General features: G+C 39.4%; 1 protein-coding gene across 7 annotated transcripts in view; it reads right to left on the reverse strand.

Moving 5' to 3' along the window:
• The window catches only part of SS18 (SS18 subunit of BAF chromatin remodeling complex), a 98,986-nt gene extending 86,221 nt beyond the window's left edge, over positions 1-12,765 (reverse strand). For 3 of the 7 annotated variants that reach the window (XM_007487585.2, XM_007487583.3, XM_001362155.5), the window contains exons 1-2: positions 12,210-12,621; positions 5,913-5,989 (exon numbers count right to left, since the gene is read on the reverse strand). In XM_007487585.2, the coding sequence (XP_007487647.1) occupies positions 5,913-5,989; positions 12,210-12,278 (146 nt within the window). In that variant the 5' untranslated portion in view covers positions 12,279-12,621. Of the gene's footprint in view, positions 1-5,885; positions 5,990-11,321; positions 11,462-12,209 lie in introns of those variants that run through there. The other 4 variants (XM_007487584.2, XM_056823833.1, XM_056823830.1 and 1 more) reach the window with 3 other exon arrangements.
• Positions 12,766-22,938: the final 10,173 nt, after the last annotated feature.

Below are 22,938 nucleotides of genomic sequence, written 5' to 3' on the forward strand. Positions count from 1 at the left end.
AAATTACTTCCAGATTGGAATAAGAAGGATATATTCAGAAACGAAAGAAACATCTCCAACACAATGAGTAGATTCCCCCCACCTCCTCTTCACAATTTATTGGGAGAGCAAGGACAAAAATCAGATAGGATAGGAATTAGAGATCTCCTGAATTAAGATTGAAGATCAAATTGAGAATTTAAAAAATTATATACCTACTTTGTTAAAAAATAATTATATGCATCTATTGAAAAGAAATAACAGAGTAAAACATTTACTTGTTGTACTAGAAACAACTCATCCCAAAGACTTCATAAAAATCTACTACTTCAACTTAGATAATTATCACTCAATTTTCTAATGTAGCTACAAAATTAATTTAAAACTACATTAAAGTGCTGCTTTCATTTTAAAAAGGAACCTACATCTCTTGAGTTGTGGAAAATATGCTATAGGTTTTATAAAGCAATACAAGTATGCTTCTGACAACTTTTCTAATGACTTTTTAAATCTACATTGAAATGAATTTTGCAATGAGAATATTTCAAATTTCACAGCAGCCCTATTAAAAAAAACAAGATCTGCTATGGTTTCTAAAACCTGTAGTTTCCTGAAACTGGCAACTGCTAAATATTGGTAGATATAGAAGACCAAAATAGATCTATCACAGTAATAACAACACTGCCCTCTAAGGTAGATGTGGGCAGAGATGTAGTAGAGCAGAGGAAATTCTTCAAAGCAGAAACACATGTCAACACGTGGCCGATTGCTTAGAAATAAGTTTAAGTTGCTGTCATATTTAAGAGTTACAGCAAACAAGCAAAAATCCTCATATATACACAACAAAACATAAGATACAAAAGTTTCTGGGGGAAGAAATAGTAAAAGTGTTTAGTAACAGTTTCCAATACCAATTTCTGTAATGTAAAAACCATAAATGTCTTAACAACCTTCTATGCAGCAGTCTTCCATCAGGATTTTTCCTGAGCCACAAAGCTCAGAATCATAGTATATTTGACCTAGCAGGGACCTTAAAGATTACCAACCCCAACCTATCCATTTTGAAGATTAAGAAAGCTGAGGCCCAAAGAGAAAAAGGCTTGGCCAAGGCCACACGAGTAGTATGGCAGTACTAGGAAAAGAAATTAACACATAGTCCAATGCTCTTCTCAAAAAAGAGAGCAACAAACATCTGCCATTTTGTACATTAGCAAAAGTTTGGATTTGCAGTCTGGGAAATGTATATAGACTATTTAACAGCTTGATGAGGATTTTCATTTCTGATTATTTTTCTCTCTTCCTATTCTTTACCTCTACCATTGACATTAGAGAAAACATATCAATCAATTAAACAATAAACATTTTAAAATATCTATGTACCAGGCATTGTGCTAAGTCCTGGGCATGCAAAAAACAAGACAGTCTCTGCAGTCAAGGAGTTTATACAAAGCAAACTATAAACAGGATAAATAGGAGTGAATTACCAAAGGGAAAACACTAGAATTAAGAGGAGTTAGTAAAGTTGTCTTGCTGTAGGTGGGATTTTAGTCAGGATAAAGGAAGCCACGGAAGTCAGTAGTCAAGAGGTGAGGAAGAAGAGCCTCTCAGGTTTTAGGGTCAGGCAGAGAAAATTCTTGTTCATGGAATAACCAGGAGGCCAATGACTCTAAATTGAAGAGAACCATGTGTGACCGCAAAAATGTGGGTTCAAGACTGTGAATTGCCAAAACTGTACAAATAATTTGTAGCTTGATTATTATCAAAAATAAGTGGTCGCCATGGGAAAAATTCCCAAATATGAAAAATACCGAAGTCAGCTGGGTTTTATGGAGATTTTAATTAATACGAATGAAGGAATTAAGGGAAGAAAAAGAGTAGAGAGATGAGTTTATAGTAGGAAGGATAGGCCTAGGCCAAATGGCCTGGAGAAACAGTAAAAAGGACCTAGGCCAATGGCCAAGGCCTGAGTCTTAAGGCAGACAGTCTTTATCAACTCACCACAAGAAAAAACTCCAGTCCTTCACTGAAAATCCTCAACTCCTGAACTGAGTTCAGAGACCCAGCTCCTCCAACTAACTCCGTACTCCAACTAACTACCTTCAGAGAGAGAGACAGCTCCTTTTAAAGAGAAATTTCTCTAATGTCACCTCCCCTAAATCTTCACATCTATCAATCACAGTAGACCTTTTTCCTAGGACTGACCATTCTTAGTTCACATCTGAATAGACTAAAACATCACACCTCTTTGCTAAGCTTGCCCTTTGTAAGTTGCTTGACCTTTTAGTGATTAATTTGACCTTCATAGGTACTTAGCACCCTTTTGTATTAGATCTAAAAAATAGACCTAGCTTAATGTTTTAGCTTCACTGTAAGTATGGGTTGGGGACTTTTTTCATTGTTCCATCAGGAGTTCACAACTTTATCTTCCCCTAAAGTATGCCTAAGTATGGGTGGAGTAATGTTAAAGTTCCCAATACATTCCTGATCAAGTACCTGCATTGTTTAAAATAAGGGAATAGCTTAACCAAATGTTCTATGGTAGAGTCTGAGCAGTTTTAAGATTCACACATGTCAGGGAATAAGGCAAAAGACTGGAAAGGTAGGAGGAAGCTAAGTTATAACAGGCTTTGAATGTCAAACAGAGCATTTTGTTGATCTGGAAGCAATGGGAGGCACTAGAATTGGTGGGACAGGGAGGAGGGGCATAGCATAATGAAACCTGTATCTTGGGAACATTAATGGCTAAATAGAAGATGGATTAGAGTAGGGAGAGACATGAGGCAGGTAGCTCCACCAGCAGGCTACCATACTAAACAAGGGTTGAGGTGATAAGGATCTGCACTAGAGTGGGGGCTGAAAGAGATGGATTTGAGGAGTTACAAAGGTGAAATCAACAGGTCTTGGCAAGAGCTTAAGTATGGGGAGATAAGAGATAGTGGGAAGTCCAGGATGAGTCCTAGGACTGAAGCCTGAAGGATTAGGATGGTGTTGCCCTCTGGCATAATAGGGAAAGGTGTTGGAAGTATATAGATGTTCAAGAAGGACAAGAACCTATGGCAGTGATTGTTAATCTTTTAGAGACCGAGTGACCAAACTGAAACCTTCAGGCCACACCACACCACCCCCACCTTACCCCAGACAGGGGAGAGAAAAAGCACTCCCATTGGGCTGCTGGGCAGAGGGGAAGGTAATAAATGTCCTAAGGCTCATGTGAAGTGGGGGAGGAAAGCAGACCCCTCCAGCCCATGTAACATAGTTTTCCCAACACAGACTTATGGTATGAGGGCTTGCCAAACCCTCCTCAGAGCTCCTCATCAAACTTTGGTGACCACCTGGCTCACCTCTCACCTTTGGCTCCAAGAAGCCATATATGCACAGTAGCTATACCACAGTAAACCACCTTAGGTTAAATCAGGTTAAAGGTAACCAATACACCACAAACTTAATGGGAGAGTTAGGGTGTCAACTCCAAGCATGCAAAGATTTCCCCTGGTAGAATAGGTGGAAAAGAAGTTTGTTTCAATGACCATGAAGGCAACTGAAGTAGGTACTGTGGTACCCTTAGAGCTTGATCAGACAACAAAGATGTCTACATCCCAGGCCATCGCCAGTCATCCTGACTTTAACCACACCACTGAACTTGGATGACTAGACCAGAGCATGAGTCTGACAACTTTGTGCAACTCTGCCTCACTTAAATCCAATTCATACACAAGTCAAGATATCACCCCATGAGGTCACCGGTCCTCTCTGAAAACAACAAACAATATAGAAGATAAGAGGGGAGAGACAGGTCTTGATGGAACAGTATTAAGTTCTGTTTTAGACACATTAAATTCAAGATGTCTACTGGACATCCAATTCAAGATGTCTGAGAGGCAGCTAGAGATGTAAGACTGGAGGTCAGCAAAGAGACTGGGGCAAGAAGGATAGATTTAAGAGTCATCAACATAAAGATAATAATTAAATACAAGGGAGCTGATGAGATTAGAAGTGAAATAGTATAGATAAGAGTGACTAGGACAAAACCTAGGGGAATACCTATGGTTAGACAGTGTGGTCTGGAGAAGGATCCTGCAAAGAAGAGAGAGGAGTGGTCAGACAGATAGGAAGGCTGTTCTGAAAGTTAAGAGAAGAGAGTATAGGGTTGGAAAGTGATCAATAGTAACAAAAAGCTGAAGAGGTCAAGGAGAATGAAAATTAGGAAAAGGGCATTGGATTTGGCAACTAAGTTGTTTGTTGTCACCATTTAATCATTTTTGAGTCCTGTCCAACTCTCTGTGATCCCATTTGGGGTATTCTTAGCAAAGATATTGGAGTGGTTTGCCATTTCTATCTCCAACTCACTTTATAGATGAGGAAAATGAGGCAGTCAAGTGACTTGCCCAGGGTCACACAGCTATTAAGTGTCTAAAGCCAGATTTGAACTTATGAAGATGAGTTTCCTGACTCCAGGGTTAGGCCTGGTACTCTAACCACTCTACCATCTAACTGTCCCCCTAAGAGATAGATGATTAGCAATTTGGGAGAGAACAGTTTCAATGGAATGATATGGGTGAAAGCTAGACTGTAACGGATTAAGAAAAGAGTAAGAGGAGAGAAAGTGGAGGCAAGTATTGTAGACTTTTTGAGAACTTTAGTTACAAATGGAAAACGAGATATAGGATGATAATTAGCAAGGATAGAATGGTCAAGTTAAGAGTTTTTTCATGATGGAGAGACACAGGCATGTTTGGAAATGAGCCAGTGGGGAAAGAGAGCCTAAAAATAAGTGAAAAGTGTGGGGATAACAAAGAGAGCAATCTGTTGGAGAAGAAAAGAATGGGATTACTTGAACAAGTAGAAGGGTTAGACTTGAAAAAGAATAAGGTCATTTCATTATGTGAAAACAGAGAGTTAGCTTCAGCCCTGGGATTCCTTCCTACTTTACTTCTAAGGCGTCTATCTCCTCTACAATAGTGTCCTTTCACAAACACAAAACCTTTCCTCTATCTAAAGCCTGTTTTTGAAGACAGACTATAGGTAACAAATGCCACTTAATTTTTCTAAATTATTATTTTCTAATCTTACTCATTCTATAAAACAAATTCCTAAACTGGCTGAAGCAGACTCGAATAGCTTATAGGTTGAAGGTTCAGGACCCAATAATCAAATTGTTGAGTCTGTGAGTTATAGGATCATAAATTTAAAATTGGAAAGGACCTCAAGAGATCACTTATTCTAGTGTTTTCACAAAGTCTAGCAAAACCACAAAGGCAGGAATAGCTGATATTCAAACCCATTTTCTCTGACTTCTAATTCAATAATACTGTTTCCAGTGGACCACACTGCTGATAGAACAGGCCAACTAGTGTTGTAAAATATGTGTGTGTGTGTGTATACATACATATATATATATATACACATATATATATATCTTACTATAATAAGAAAGCAAAAGGAAATCCAGAAGAGATAAGAAAAATGAGAAGTCCATAAAGGGCAGAAGCCAGATATGTTAGGAACACCTGGCTTGTTATGGTACACCAACAAGCAGTTCCTGAAGCATTCATCTGTCCTGATATACTGGGAGAACAAGTGTTCAATATTCCCTTTTCCTTGCAGATTTATTCAAAGTTATTATACAAATTTAGAGAAAATATTTAAATCATCATTTTAAAGGCATCTAGATAGTTTGATCCACACAAAGGTACTTTAGTCTACTATGTAATTATTTTATAAATTACCCATGTTTCTTCAGCAATAGTTTGGGGTGTAACAATTTCCCAATAAAGAGATCTAGTTTTTCTATGAATGATATATTTTCTGTGTCATTTTTTTGGATAACAGAGTAGGAAGTCCTAAAATATATTTAAGTCCATCAAACAGTACATTTCACTTTTTATAAAAATGAAAAAAATCAATACCAAAAAAAATTTTCAGATCAATCTTACTGAGAGCATTCTGTAGTCTTTCCTTTATTCTGATAATCCATTATACATTGAATAAGATGGTTATTTTCATCCAACATCTGAAATAAAATTTGAAAAAGTTCATCAAACTTTTGTCAAAGCACTGGAAAAAACATCATAAGCTCAAAAATCTGCAATATTGATAAATGCTACTTTTTTTTAAGACTGACTGAGGACCCCGTGATAAAATCCCAAAATAGCTATTGCATATTATGATAAAAGCATCATATACAAAAGTAAAGAATCAGCAACATCTTAAAATTCAACAGTTTATGTAACTAAAAAAAAATACCTATGTCTCTTTCTACATAAAATTATATATTTTTAGTTTTTAAATGAAAATAATATCCCCCCTATAGAAATGGATTTTTAATGCAAATTTTTATTTTTGAACTGATCTTGAATTTCACAGGTATAGAAAGTTCTTCCTGGAAAGGAACTTGCTCTACCAATGCAGATAGGTACCTTCTCTATAACTTACAATGAGTTATCCAGGACATTGAGAAATAAGTGATTTGCCTAGAGTTATAGTATCCTAAAGGCTAAACTTAAACCCAGCACTTCCTAATTCAAGTCTAGCTCTCTATTCAGTATATCTCACCACATCTCTTAATAATATTGGTTGACACTTTTTAAAGTTAGTACTTTTAAATTTTGCATAGTACTTTACATGTAAAATCTCACTAGATAGTTATCAATCCTGGTGAGAAACAATGAGGTATCACTAATAAACTGAAGCTAAGTGTGTAACATGCAAGAAACAGTTGCAGATGTGCATTGGTAGAAACAATTCCTTCAATGAGAGTTCTCTACACCAATGTAATCACAGATCCAAACCAAAAGCAACGTCACAAAACCAATGAAGTGGAGACTACAGGTATTATTTTACCCATTTTACAAATGAAAATCAGAGTAGCTGAATGACTTGGTCATGGGGTCTCCTAGGTAGCAATTGTCAAAGGAGGCATTTGAACCAAAAATCTTCCTGACTCCAAGACCAAGGCCTTTTCCACTACATCTAATTCACTCAAAGATTTCTAAAAACACATATCATCATCTATTTAGTTAACTTGGAAGAGAAGGATTGGATTGCCCTTATACTCCTCTTATTTGAGAAAGAAAAGTAGTTAAGTTTTAAGTTATCACCATTTCCTCTATTAGAGCTAAATTAATTGTGTGAAGCCCAGAAGGGAAGGTTAAAGGTTCCCTTCTTTTAATTTTTTTAAATTTATGTTTTTTCCTCTTAATTCTTTTAAATTTACATTTTTCAGTAATGTTTAATTTTTGAATGTCCATCAGTAATTATAAACTTGACAATAAACTATAAACCAAAACTATAAAAAAACACAGTTGAACACAAAGTACATTAAAATTCAATACTATAACATCTCACATAAGTTACCACCATTCAAAGCATCCCTGGTTTTAAAACATGATTTACTTTTAAATGTAAAAGTCACCTTCAACTTCATGATTTAGTTACTAGTGATATATTGTTGTGGGAATTTATAGGGATATTAAAATGCATTGATTTTTTTTTTAAAGAGTATCAAAATTACTATTAGAAAAGCACCTTGTCAATATAAATAGATTGCTAGGAATGAGAATAAGAAATACTTAGGATCAAACTCTATTTACTACCTGTGGGACTATGGATGGCCCAGTCCCTTAAAACTCTCCTATCCTTATTTTCCTCATCAAGAGTTAGTACTGGGGGCAGCTGGGTAGCTCAGTGGATTGAGAGCCAGGCCTAGAGATGGGAAGTTCTAGGTTCAAATCTGGCCTCAAACACTTCCCAGCTGTGTGACCCTGGGCAAGTCACTTGACCCCCATTGCCTAGCCCTTACCACTCTTCTGCCTAGGAACCAATACACAGTGTTGATTCTAAGACAGAAGGTAGGGGGTTATAAAAATTTTTTTTAAATTAAAAAAAAAAAGTCATGAGGTGCCAGTTTCAAGTCCAACTGAAAAGCCTAGTGGTTCTTAAGTGTGTAGGAACAAAGGAGACAGCACTCTTTTTTAAAACTATTTCCACTAATATTTTTTTCTGATGCTGAACCACTTGCTGAAGCCAAGGCCACTTGGGTTGAGAATTTTTCTTTTTCTGGGTTTTCTGTAGCTTATGATTGTTGAGGAGGTTGCTAGAGAAACAATTACCAGGTCTCAACTCCACAGATGTCAGATTCCCAGTTTAATGGAACCTGGGCCTGAGATGGGACCATTCACTCTTGGGCTTATCTGTCCAACAGTATTTATTGATCAGTGTTGGTAGTGAGGGGAAGGTCTGTGCCTTCTCAGGGATTATTCCTCCCCTCAATGATATCCTGGGGTGGTCTGCAGGTACTGCTATTTCCAGGACTCTTAAAATTCAGAGTCTTAGGCAATCTCCATCAAAGTCTGAGGGGAGGTGGTAGTGTATGCAGTTAGTGGAAAGAGTAAATTTGACTTGGCTCAACCCATAATGCTTCAGGTTTTTCCTTCAGTATGCCTTGCTGCTTCAGATCAGCTTCCCTGTAGGTGGCAGCTGATCAGCATGGCTATCCCAATCACCATACAGTAGTGGTTTCCTTGCCAGATGACCACAGGAACTAGGCTTGAAGCAAGACCATTAATAATAGGTATCACTTATATCATGTTTTTAAGATTTACAAATATCTCACTTGCTACTCAAAATAACACTGGGAAGTATGTGCTATTATCTCAATTTTTACGGAAGAGGAATCTGAGGTTACTTGGCTTGTCAGGGTCACAAGGCTAGTGTCTAAAGTTCAATTCGAACTCAGGCTTTCCTGATTTCCTGGTCAGTGCTTTATCAATTGCCCCAACTAGCTGACTAATTGCCCTCATTGATGGCAACTGGTCATTAGCAGTGGTAGTGTCAAAAATGAGCCACTTCTCCAGAGGAAAACTACTCCCTTCAAAAATGGTTGTTGGGCAAGACTAGATGCATAACTGGTGATGAACTCACTCTACTCTGCATCTGCTGCTCCAGCTCTCCTCAACTCCACCAAAGATGCCCTTCCCAAATTAAGCTCATCATCTCTAATCTCATCACCATGTTAACTCTAGCCTTAATGGCCTCTACCTCCCTCAGCCTCCTCTCTAATACTGGAGGCAGAAGAGAGTACCAAACTTCTCCCAATGTCTTCCTTTATAGAAAGCAAAACTTTTTCACTCCATTCTGCATTTTCAACTGTGTCTAATTTTAACAAGTCTGTCCCAGCACTGAAAAATCCTGGTCTCTCTCCTCTTACCCAATTGTCTTACCTCCTTTTGAGTATTTTCTCCCCGCTACCCACCCACCCCTGCCCTAGACTAAGTTCCTTGAGGACAGGGACTGTTTTTCTTTTTATTACTTGCATCTCCAGTGATTAGCACTATACCTGGCACATAGTAGGCACTCAATATTTATTAGAATGTATTGCCTGAGGAGCAATGCCATTTCCTGAGATCTTGGACCAAACCCATCTAACTGCCATAGTTGGTACTAATACTGAAGGCTGGCACCTTTCCACAGGGATGTTTGCTTTCAATGATGGCTATGGGAGCTAGGATGGTGTTCTGGGTAACACTACTGTTCCTGGGACTCTTGGGTTCAGGGTCCCTGGGTTGACCTTATGATAGTCTGACAGGAGGAGGTAGTCAAGATGTAGCAAAGGTTTAACATTTAGCTTTACTAGATTGTAGCTTTTTGCCAACAGAAGGCTGCTCAATACATGTTAAATAATTGGTATTACAGTTTTAAGAAATCTTGTGGAATAATCTAATACTAGTTTAAAAAAAAAAAGCTCTTATTTTTAAAGAGTCTAATGACAGAGACTGAGAACACCTTGGTGATCCTCTCTAGAATCTAACAATCTTCATTGTAATATTTTTATTGAGGGGTGGAAGTAAAATCTGAAGTGTATATCTATAATTTATGGGCTTAGTTGCCTAGTGAAACCAAAAGGTTAAGTGACTTTCTTAAAGTCACTTATATGTCACCATTATTTGTCAGACAGTTCTAGAATCCAACCTAGTGCTTCTGCCACCAAGAATAGGTCTTTATAAGAAAGCACAGCTTCCTTATTTTACTATTTGTAACATAAGTGTTTAAATTGTATAGTCAGTAGAAATAAAATCTATCACCTCTCAAGGCTCAATTACTCCATTTACATAATACAAAATCTTTATAACCATGGGCAAGCTACTCATTTCCCAGGGCTTCGGTTATCTCGAAGCTCTGTCTTTCCTACCTGGGTGAATATGGTTAAGACAATTCATTTATCAGTATCTCAGATACTTCATCTTAAAAACTAAAATGTTGAACGAGTACTCTGAGGTCTAAGTCTATGATCCAATGAACATGTTTTTTTTTTTTTTAATGAAGTGAAGGTGGTTGAACTAGATAAGCTTTCTAAAATTCCTTCTAGGTTTTTACTAAAATCCTAACTTTTATAAGTTTTCTGATTTCCCCTTAATTCTAGTGCCTTCCTTCTGTGATTATTTCCATTTTATCTTGTATGTAATTTGTACATACTTGTTTGCTTGCATGTTGTCTCTTCCAACAGACTGAACTCCTTAAATGCAAGGACTCTTTTTACCTTTCTTGGTATTTTTCTATTTTGCCCAATCCACTCAAAGTCCTATGACTCTTGAGGGGAAGAAGACAAGAACAAGAGGAAAAGGAAGATCCTGAGGAACAGTTATACTAGCACTAGATCCATGTTAAGAAAAATCACGACATCTAACACTTACTAGCTGTAACCTTCATCTTAACTACTCTAAGCCTCAGTTTACTCATCTATTGGTAAAAATAAAAATAAAGCCTACATGAACAGGGTTTTTATGAGAACCAAGAAATACATATTAAAACCCATTTAATGTGAGCTATCACTAATAAGTAAATGTTTAGGTTTATAACTAGTTTATAGTTTAGTGTCTATAGCACTTTAGAAATTTGGCTCATTTTTTTTGCCTTTTTTTTTAGAGGAGGAACCTTAAGTCCCAAAAAATGAAATGATCTGACCTAGATCACAAAGAAAGTAAATGGTCAAGTGAGAATTCACATCCGGATTCTCCCACTCCAAATACTCTTTATACTTGAAGTCTTAGAGGCTGGAAATCCCCCTAATATGTTACAAAATATAAAAATTACATCATCAAAGCACAGCCCTGACATTAAGTTCAAAAAGTAAACATCCAGACAAACCTTAAAGCTATCTAAGAACATTAATTTGATGTTAGAAAAAAGAAAAAACGACAGTTAACAGCAATATTATTTATTGGGAGATCAATTCTTTCCTAGTGTTGTGATTTAGGAATACCTCGAGTTGCCTTTTTCTTCAGTGTTAACAAAAAAATTTAAATTAGAAAACCCCAAATGTCTAACAAGCAATGAAAATCACTTACAACTAAGTTTTTTAAAGTTCCAAAACTCCAATTCCCTCAAATTGGAAATGCTGGGACTGCCAGAGCTGCTCTCTTCGAGGCCAATAAAGGCGAATGGACAATAGGAATGGGAACCTTAGTGTCCCCGATGTACCGCATCCCACCGCAAGCAAAGATCATAGTCCAGCGGGAGAGGATAGAGATGAAAAGCATCCCAAGGGCTTTCTCACTTTCTCTCCAACCCACTACCACCCAGCCCCATCTCGGTCCCTCCTCCACCTCGCAATCCTCCCAGACGCCTCCTCCCTTCCCAGTCCTCCCAGGGACCCCAGGGCCCCGGGGCGCAGAGCGCCAAGGGGAGGAGAGCGCCGCGCAGTCTCTCCCCGCCCCCACCCATGCGCCCGCTCCGCACGGAGACTGCGCGGCGAGGAGGGGGCGGGGCGTCACAAAAGTAACTCCAGAAGCGACATGTGGGGGTGCTAAGGCCACGAACTCCCGAGAGACTTCTCCGCCTCCGTCCCCCCTCTTTACCCCTCCTCCTCGAGTTTTTCTTGAGCTCGGGGGAGCGCATGCCCGCCGCCCCCCCCCACCTAAACCCCAATGGTTCTCTCACAAACCAGCCGCCGCCCCATCCCCAGAGAAATCAGGCAGTGCTTTTTGGAGCTTTTGTGCTCCGTAAAATAAGCTTGGTAAAAGTGAGCGCGAGCGTGGGGGGAAGTCCATCGGAGAAACCGGCGTTGCCTCCCCACTCCAGGACTCACTAGGCCACAGCCCGCGGCACCGCTTCTCCCCCGCGCGCGCATACAGACAGCCGCTTCCCAGTCAGGCCCGCCCCCGCCGGGGGGGGGGGTGCTCTTCATTCCCTTCCCCCACATAAACACAGCCCGGCTTCCCCAAGCTCTGCTTCACCTTTTGAATTGCCGCAGGAGTGATCTCGCCCTTGCCCCGCTGCCTCGGAGCAGCGAACGCCACCGACATATCGGACTCTCGCTTCCGTCCCCGAGATTCAGCAAGTCCCGGGCGCTCCGGGATGAACTGCAAACTGGGGGAGAGAAGCCTGCCTCTCGGGTAGAACCACTGCGGGACACGAAAAGGGAGGAACCTCGTAGAGGCGGGCGCGCGGCCGGAAAGTGCTGCCCACCAAGAGACCTCTCTTTAGACAATCCCCGCCCCAGACCAAAGCTAGGGCAGCGATTCGTAATCTCGTCGTCATTGAGAATGACCTGAAATTCCTTATTTCTCCGGCTCTTCCCCCCCACACACCTTGTCATAATGGTACAGTCCCGCTGTTGCCCTCCCTACGCTCCAGCGATTCAGGAAATGGTCGGGCCTCCTGCTTCCAGCCGGGGGGAGGTCGCTGCTGCCCCTGTCACAGGAAATGCGAGAGGCCGAAACGGACCCGCCCCTTCCACCCCGGCGCTATCCACCTTCGAGTCCACTGGAGCATCCCTAGAGTAGGCTTCTTCTACTGAGAGGATAACAACTAATTTCTCTTCTTCACCAGTTCCCTCACCCCCCTACCCACAGTTGGAAGGGTTGTCCCAGGCTCACTACTCTACGGGGCAGGACGGAAAAAAGCACCAGGGGCGGGCTAGCTCGCGATGGGAGTTTCTACAAACTCCAAGAGCATCTGCTAAACCGAGAGGAGGGAGAAAAGATGGGGAAGAGGGGAAAGCTGATTAACTGACCAAAGTAAATGGAGAAACCTAGAAAATGTGTCCCGACCTCAGGGTTCTTTCAGCTGGACTGTACTCCTACACGGACACACACGAAGCTGGACCTGGGGAGGGAGTAGGGACTCTCAGACAGCGAAAACACAACCACACAATGGCCCCAGGCAGCAGGAGACGTTTCTCCTAGAACAACTGCAACAGCTCGATGCTCTAGCTTTTTGAAAGAGAAACCTGGAACCTTTCCTAGTTTAGATCTTCGTGTTTCAAATAAGGTCACACGACACTGTGCCTCTTAAGGTCCAAATCACCTAATGGGAAGAGGAAAGTTAGTTTCAAACTTCGCTGGAAATGGCTGGACCGGGTCGATTTTAGTCGTTTATATCTCCTCGGAAAATCCTAGCCCAACCTACAAATTCCCCGAGATTGTGTTGTTTGTTTTGTTTTTAAAGTGTATAATACTTATGACAAATGTTGCGATAAAAATAAATCAAACCAATTTAAGCAACTCATTTACTTCAGTTATATGCATAAATCTGCAAAACTTTGTCTGACAGGGAAAAAAGAGGAGTAAACAACATTTGAAGAGCCACTTTTATAGATGGAATGCCCTTTTCTATAAATGTTTTACTTACAACTCAAATCTATATAATATTATCCCAAGATCACTCATAAATCTTGCATCTTACCTGTATATATCTTGTATGTACATAGTTATTTGCATATTGGCTTTTCCATTAGAATGTATGCTCCTTCCTGATCCCGTATTTGCCTTTTTCTGTAACCGTAGGTGTGACTGCCACATGAGTTCTTAATAACTGCTAGTTGACTGATAAATAAATGTTTAACTTGTAGATTGGTAATCCATAAAACATTAAGCTCACAATTTCTATAGTACTTTAAGGTTTATGATGCACTTAGAGCACCTGATGACAAAATTATGGCCTAATTTAAAATATATGGAAACTGAGACTGATAATGACTAAATGACTTTCCCATAAACACACAATTGGTAAATCATTGTTCCAGGAACCCTAACTTGAAAACCAAGGATTTTCCCCAATATTACTGACCTTCCTTAGAACCTGGATGAGAATTGCTGGAAAGAAACATCACAAAGAGAGGCAATTACACTCAAAATAAAAATCTAACATTGAATTTCTAAGCACAATTCTCAGGAATATTTCTCCAATAACCCCAAACTGAACCGTTTGGGACCCATTTTCCTGTACAATGCTAAGTTCCCTGAGAGTTCTTTTTGCAAAGTGGAGTTCTTGAGTAGTGGCAACTTTGCAGTTGCCTCTGTAGCAATCAGTCTAGTAGCATTTAAGTGCTTGTTGTATGCACTGTCCTAGGAACTGAGGCTAGCAAGGTAATCATTGAAACAACATGTAGTTGATCAAGATCAAGAGTTTGAAGATTCTGACTGTCAGCCAGTGTGTTAATAGTCCTTGCCAGTTTTGTTTCATCTGCAAATTTGATGAACATGGCAAATATAAAATAGTACAGAGCCAAACACATATGCCTGGGAGAATACTCAACTTAAGACCTGCCACATTGACACTGAACAATTGCCAACTACTTTTTGAGTCCAATCATACAACCAATTCTAACTTCATCTAATGGTATAATCATCTGGTTGACATCTTTCCATTCCCTTCACAAGATAGTATGAGATATTAAAGCTTTGTTTAAAAGAAGGTAAACTTATAGTTACAGCACTCCCTTCATCTATCAGTTTAATAATCAATCTTGTCAAAAAAGGAAATGATGTTCTTTTGACATGACCTTTTATTGGTTCTTTGCAATTACTACTTCCTTCTTTATAACATGACCAGGACAGCACTGTTACTGTGAATTCTTTCATGAAAGCTGGAGATCCTTTTATACACCTCCCAGGCCAGTGATGCTGAGCCTTTTAGAGATGGAGTACTGGGCCCCACCTCTGCCACCCCCTCCCCCTGCTGGGAACACCCCACACCCCATTCACAAACATATACACAAAAGGGAGGGAGGAAGCACTGGCATTGGGAGGCTGGTTGGAGGGGTAGGAGATGTGAAAAAATGTCAAGTAGTGTGGAGAGGGGGAAGGGATCACCTCCTCCCAAGTCCCTCTGCCTTTCTAGTAAAAAACTGGGGGGGAGGGGTTGGTGAAGGAGGGTGGCCAAGTGTCCACAGAGAGCACTTTGTTTGCCACCTTTGGCACTGGTGCCATAGGATTGCCATTTAGGTCCTAGACTAAACAATACATTGATAATTCACAGGGAGAACAAGGAGGCATGAGTAAAATGAGCAAAAGAGAAAGGATCTGCAGAGCAAACAACCTAAATCAAACCTGATCCAGAAAGACTGGGATGCTAGCATATGGATTTCACAATTCAAGTACAGCCCAGAAATGTCCCTCTCCCACAAGATACTCTGACAAGAGCTCAAGTGGATTTTGTTCAAACCCTGGGAAGGTTGATCCCAAAGAAAGGGAATGAATCAGTTTTTCTTGCACTTTCTGGTTTGTTATGTCTGTACCTTGGAGCTCCATGGAAACTCCTAAAGTTTCAAGATTTTCCTGTCCAAGTTCTCCTCTAAAAAGATTATTAACAAAGACCCCAATGAACATAAAATATATCAGATATGTCAGTTATTTCCTTTACCAAAAAGAAACATTTAAAATGTAAAAATCAATAGTTGCATTAATAAACATTTATTAAGCACCTACTATGTGCCAAGCATTTGTGCTTAGTGCTGGACTCATACACACACATTTAAAGATGTTAAAGAGAAAAATTAACTCATCGTTTCCATTATAATCTCTTAGGAGGTAAAGATAACTGAAGGACTTCTAATCAGGTATTTCACATTCACTTCAAATTTATACTTCCAGATTCTTCAGTTCTTTCAGTTGCACAATATTCCTGATGGTGGTGCTCTTCTCCAAAAAGGTGATGTAGAAATCACTTCCTGCTGGGCAATAAGGTTCTATCTCCTCAAACTCGAGATGTTACTATCAGGGATAGAAATACACATTTCACAGAATTACTGTTTGACCTTGACTCAGGAAAATAAACAATAAAAAGAAGGAGCAGCCAAGGACTTGTAATTCTTTCTTAGTCTCTCCCAGACAAGTACTTGTTCTTGCTATCATGTGCATGAAGATGCTGATGCTGCCAATGTAAAGTTGAGGAATAGAGGAGTAGGTAGAGAAACCCATCACCATCCTCACCTCAATGGAAGTTCAAACAAAATATAGTTTTAAGTGTCTCAAAAAGAAATCTCATAAAAAAGCAAAACAAAACAAAACAAAAACCCTTCCATTTTCATTAAAGGAGGAAGTCATCTCTCCTTGGTCCTTTTAACCCAAACTAATCTATATTGTCTAAATGTTCCACAACACTGGCTTTAGCTACCTTAATGACCACAGAAATGAACTGTTAAGGGAAGTTTTCTGAAAAATAACATTCTAGTCCATGTTTGAAAATCTCCAAATGTATAATTCTTCTCTTTTTAAATTATAACAATATTTTATTTTACCAATTACATGTAATAACAAATTTCCATCTAAATTTTCAGAAGTTATATGATCAAATTGCCTCCCTTCCTCCCTCCACCCACCCACAACTGACAAGAAATTCAATCTGGACTATATATGTATTAACAAACAAAACATACTTCCATATTGATCCAAATTCCATATTGATCATTTTTGAAGTATAATTTTCTTACAGATTGTTAAACTTTGGCAATAAAGTGTCACTACACAAGTTAAACATACTGAGGTTACTGGAAAGGGAACCAAGTGCATTTCTCTCTGTTAAGCTACTAGTTTCAAAACTGAAAAATTTTACATGTAAACATCAGAAATATTTCATCAAGAGTCAAAGATAACATAAGGTTTCAAGCCTAGAGTGACCAAAAGGATAGTGATACAGTAAATCAGAGAAAATGGGAAGAGGTAACGGCTTGACAAGAAACATAAGTTCTGTGTAAGACATGTTAAGTTTTGAGTTTTCAATGGGACCTCCAGTTTGAGATATCCAAAAGACAGCTGGTAATTTGAGACAACAATTGAGGAAAGAGGTTAAGGATGGATTGGGACATCATCTTCATTCCGATGATAAATCAACTCATAAGAGATGATGAAGTCACCTAATAAGATGATGTGGAGAAGAAGAAGAGAAGAGGGCCCAGGATAAGACCTTGGGAGGATGCACATTGTTAGTGGCCATTGTGGAAAGGAAATAAGACTGACAGTTTGTGGGAGAAGGGGCAACTGGGAGTAGCAGTTGAATCTTGTGACTAGCACTTCCTTCCTTCTGGGAGTGGCAGTTGGGTCTGGTGACTAGCACTTCCTTCCAGCCAGGGTGAACTGACTTCCTGGTGGGAGGAGAGAGAAGCTTGTTAAGCACAGTCTGGTGTGGTGTGCCTCTTCTTGGCTCAGCCTGAAGATTTAGGCCCAATCACTTCTGAAGGTCAGAACTGTTCTTTTTTGCTTTCTGTCTACTGTTAAGATTCTGAATTAGACTAAGCAGGACTGATATAGAGTAGATGGGACTAGGAGAAACCCTCCACCAGCCTCTGGGGCCTGGCCTCAACTCTGAAGCTAAGGAAAAAACTCCAATCCCAACTGGTTATTAAATTTTATATTATTTTAATTCACAGTCAGATAAGTGACTATCTTTTCTGGTCATAGAGGGAGCTGAACTTCAGTTCAGTCATTCCAGGACAAACAGTCCTTATCAGACCCTTGCTGCTTCCTCTCAGCAGGGGGAATCTCTCTCCTTTGTGTCACCGAGCAATAGTCCCTCTCTCCCCTCAACTCCTACATACCCTACTACAACCTCCCATATTCCCTGGTTTTTCATATCCTCACCATCTCTCCCAATAAATATGCCCATGCCCTGAACAAAGATTTTAAGAAGGAGCTGTCAAGAGGGAACAAGTAGATGGCTCAGTGGATTGAGAGCCAGGTCTAGCAAAGGGAGGTCCTAGATTCAAATCTGGCCCCAGATACTTCCTATGTGTGACTCTGAGCAAGTCACTTAACCCCATTGCCTAGCCCTTCTTCCTCTGTTCTTCTGCCTTATAACCAATAGACGATATTGATTCCAAAATGGAAGGTAAGGGTTTAAAAAAAAAAGGAGCTGTCAATATGGTAGGAGCAAAACTAAAAGGGAGTAGTGTCTTCAGGACCTAGAAAAAATTCAGAAGAGGGCTGTGTACAATGTCAAAGTCACTACTCACAGACCAGTAGGAAAGACAACATGCAAACAAAAATATACAAAGCAAGCTATACACAATATAAATAGGAAACAATTTAAAACTCTGATCAACTTGATGGCAAAATAGTGATGGACTAGAGGTACAGAATGACACATGAAATTTCAGACAAAGACAATGTGTGAATTTGCTTTGCATGGTTATATTTATTTGTTAGAAGGCAAAGCTTTTTATTTTACATTACTTTATTAATGTTTAATAGAAGGTGAACTCTGGATGGAGAGGTGAGATATTGGTCAGTGAAGTGAAAGGGTTAAATTTAATGATTGGATAATAATTTTATGAATTATGTGGTCTCTAATAATTATTATAACTCAAGTCAGAAATTTATTTACAAATAAAGAAGAGAAATATAAGGGGGTTAGAGAGGTTATCTATCCTATCTTAATCCAGGCAGAGATTAATTAGCACTCAACCAGAAAGGTGATTAGTGAGTAACCATGGGGGCCTCCTCCACTATGGAAGCTAGTCTCTCCAGAAACTAGTAAAGAAATCAGCCTTTGACTCACCCCACAAAATAGTCCAGGAGTCAGAATCCAAGTTGAAGCTAAACTCCAAGCCAAAACCTCCAATGAAACTCCCTCAAACATTCTCTCCAGTTAGGAGACTAGCTCCACAAGACTGACTGAAGCCAAAGGATTCATGGCTTTTATAGTGACTTTTTGTCCCTGCCCCTCTTCACAGGGGGCAATCAGTTTCCAAATTATCTATCACTGCTCAGGAGGAAACAGTTCTCACCTTTTGGATAGGTGACTACTCATGAAAAGGGTTCACAGATTCCTGGCTGATTGAGTTTCTGAGAGTATAAACTCTGATCATAAGATTCACAAGTTTGGGACTGAGTTAAAAGGGTGGAGCTCTCTAAGTAAGTGATAGAAGGTAAGGGTTGTTGTTTGTTTGTTTGTTTGTTTGTTTGTTTGTTTTTTATAAAAACTCTTACCTTCTGTCCTGGAGTCAATACTGTCTATTGGCTCCAAGGTAGAAGAGTGGTAAGGGCTAGGCAATGGGGGTCAAGTGACTTGCCCAGGGTCACACAGGTAGGAAGTATCTGAGGCCAGATTTGAACCTAGGACCTCCCATCTCTAAGCCTGGCTCTCAATCCACTGAGCTACCCAGCTGCCACTGGAAGGTAAGGATTTTAAAATAAAATAAAATAAAATAAAATAACAAGAAACAGAAAAAAGTTTATAACAGGACAGAGACAAGCAGGGCAGGGTTGGATTATCACTTTAAATTTGAGGGAAGACCCTGGGAAGCAGGATGGAGGAGAAGAGAGACTCAAAGCATGGCAGAGAATCCTATGCCAGGACCTGCAACCCCAAAGTCCATGTTAACTGTAGCAGTCCAGCCCATATGTATAATTAAGAGGCAAGGATTGTGTGTGGGCACATGGCCATTCTGAGCATGGCAATAAACTCTGTTCCCAGCATGGCTAAGGTTAGGGTGTGAAACCTTGCTTCCCTTTGTCTTACTCACCTGAGGATAAAAACTCCACCTTCACCTTGTTGTAATTTGCAATTATCCAATGGCAATACACTATGTAACTCATCAATATGTATTGAGACACCACGTAACTTATCAATATGTATGAAGTACATTTGAATATCAAAGAGATTAAATAGGGAGCCCTGGCCATCTCTCTCTCTCTTGAAGATCTCACAGGATTGCTGAGCACTGTCTTTTCACCTTTCTTTCTCCTCTCTATCTCTACCTGAAACCTGGCCTTCGGCCAGTGCTAATACCTTTTCCAATGCTAATACCTAGCATTCTCTAATTCTTCCTATCATTCTCTATTCATTCTCTTAGCTGAGCTATATTATCCTCTGACCAGTGTAGTGTTAAATTGGGATCTTTGGATGGGAAATAGCCTTCCAGTGACGTCCATTGATCAGAGCTTGGCTGCGGCTCCAAGATATTAATAATAACTGATCTCTGACTCATTTTTGACATCTCGAAATTGGCTCCCTCACGCTCTTCACGGCATCCAGAACTTCTATCCTTTTTCTATCTTCCTACCTTGGGGCTTCTCGCGGGTTTGGAAAGCCTCATTAACAAACCCTGGCTGCCAAGATCAAGACGTGTCCTTAAACCTCCAGTGAGTCAACTGTTTTTCAGACAATACGCAACAAGAGTGACCAGAAGATACGAGCTCAGAAAACACCCCAGACTATACAGAAGATATAGAGATCCAAAGTGAAATTGACATGAATAGGGGAAAACAAGCTTCTGAGAGCCCAGAACAAAGCGATGCTGAAACAAAAATAATGACAGGACAGTCTGATTAAGAACCTAAAAGCTAATCTCTCACTATCTCTTTATCTCTCACTCTCACCCACTATCTCTCTATAACAAGAAAGATAGCACACACACATACACACACACACACACACACACACACACACACACACACACACACACAGAAAATCTTATACCAACAACAAAGAAAAAAAAAACTTTACACTCATTCTTACTCACATTCATACAATCTTAACCAATCTTACACATGCACTAACCTGACTGGAACAAATCTTACCCACATATATGTTCCTGTAAAAGAAGACAGAAGAAGCTACCATGAAGGTGAGACAACAGTCAATGCTTATTTTCCACACAGACAAAAAGTTTGACTAAAGACCAATACCAGGAAGAATTCTTCCAGGACCAACTTTTTTTTTTCTTCTTTAAAACCCTTACCTTCCATCTTGGAGTCAATACTGTGTATTGGCTCCAAGGAAGAAGAGTGGTAAGGGCTAGGCAATGGGGGTTAAGTGACTTGCCCAGGGTCACACAATTGGGAAGTGTCTGAGGTCAGATTTGAACCTAGGACCTCCCATCTCTAGGCCTGGCTCTCAATCCACTGAGCCACCCAGCTGCCCCCATAGACTTTAAATGAACAATAAAAGATAGTCAAATTGAACTTTAACCCATAAACTATGTAGAACAAAGAACTTCAAGGAACAGGTCACATAAGATGAAGCACCGTACATATTAACTTCACATTAAGGACACACATGCAATACCCACACAACTCCAGGACAAGACAGAAAAAGATAGACCACATCAGTCAACACAGAAGAGGATCCATCAGCGGGGAGTAAGTAGGTACATGCCACATGACATATTTAGAACATAAAACACACTGATCTAGGGGTCTTATAAATAAGTGAGGCCCATGATAATGAAAAATGTATATAAAGTTCTTGCAAGACTCAAACAGGCAGAAAAGAACTAGAAAAAACTTTTCTGCCTGCTTGACTCCAAAGCAGAACTCATGTATATATGTAATATGTATATATGTATTATCATATGTAATGATCATACAGTAAACATATGTGAAGATTGGATTTAGCTATTTCCTGTTTGTAACAAAATCAGGAATGTCTTGGGAACTCTAAATTACTCCACCCTGCTTAGACCTTACTTTAGGGGAAGATAAAGTTATAATCTCCTGATTGAACAATGAAGGTACTTAGTTCTCACCTTATAGTGAAGCTAGAACTTTAAGCTAAGTCCATTTTTAGATCTTAATACAAAAAGGTGTTAAGTAACTATAAAGGTTAAATTAATCACAAAAAGATCAAGTAACTCACAAAAGGTGAACTTAACAAAGAAGTGTTAAGTAACTCTAAAGATATAATCAAATCAAACTAAAACTAAAGACAGTCCTGGAGAAAAGCCTTTGATATGATTGGTAGACATGAAAATTTAGAGGAAGAGACACAAAGGTGAAAGGTCTATATATTTGGGATTTTTGCTCTCTCTGGCACCTTATTGGTGGTGGAGAGTTAGCTGAGAACAGCGTGCTGAGCCTTCCAGCATCTTAGCGTGGCTATAAGCTATTAGTCCAGTTCGGTGGCGAGTTTCTGGCTGTTTCCTCCTTTACTTTTCCAACTTTTCCCCCTTAGAAGTCGCTAATCTTCTTCAGAGACCTAGAGGTAGGAATTTTAAACTCCCCCTGGCACAGACCAGGCAGGAGGAATCCTATATCCTCTTCTCTCCTTCTCCTTAAATTCCTTCCCTCTATGTTAATTAAATTACCATAAATTTCCCGACTGACTTGGGCATTTTATTTGGGATTTTCCCTGGCAACCAATTAAATCTATATTTTAAGTCACAACCCTAAAATTATGTTGACACATGTCATGTGTCATGTACATGTACATAATGTACATGTACATAATGTAAATTTTAGAACACTAACATACTAACATAGATGAGGAATCAGACTAACATTCTTAACAAAACCAAGGCCAGGGAGAAAGCACAGAGGGCTGACAAGGGAAGTTCAAAGCTTAGAGAGCCAGTGACAGGGAAAGAATAGAGCACATAATATAGACAATTTAAATATCTTAAATATTTAAATTTTAAATAAGTTGTAATAGCTAGAGAAGTTAAGAAAATATAGGACAACATAAGAGTTAGAAAAATGTTACTATGGTTTAGATTTCATTAAGATATTGTTGCCAAGTAGTTTCAAATCAATATTGTTGCATATTGTTCTGGGACACTGTTAGTCCAAAATATGTTATTCAATTGTATCAACTCCCGTTACAAAACACGTCTACCCCGGATATTTTTCCAGAATCTTGTCTTAAGGTAAGATAAGAATAAGATAAAGTTGAAGGAAAAGAAATTTTTTTCTTTTGGGAGTGGGATAAAAAAAATAGATAGTTAAAACTAGGGTTAAGATCCAAAAT

Source organism: Monodelphis domestica, chromosome 3 (assembly GCF_027887165.1).
Source record: "Monodelphis domestica isolate mMonDom1 chromosome 3, mMonDom1.pri, whole genome shotgun sequence".
Classification (NCBI taxonomy): Eukaryota; Metazoa; Chordata; class Mammalia; order Didelphimorphia; family Didelphidae; genus Monodelphis; species Monodelphis domestica.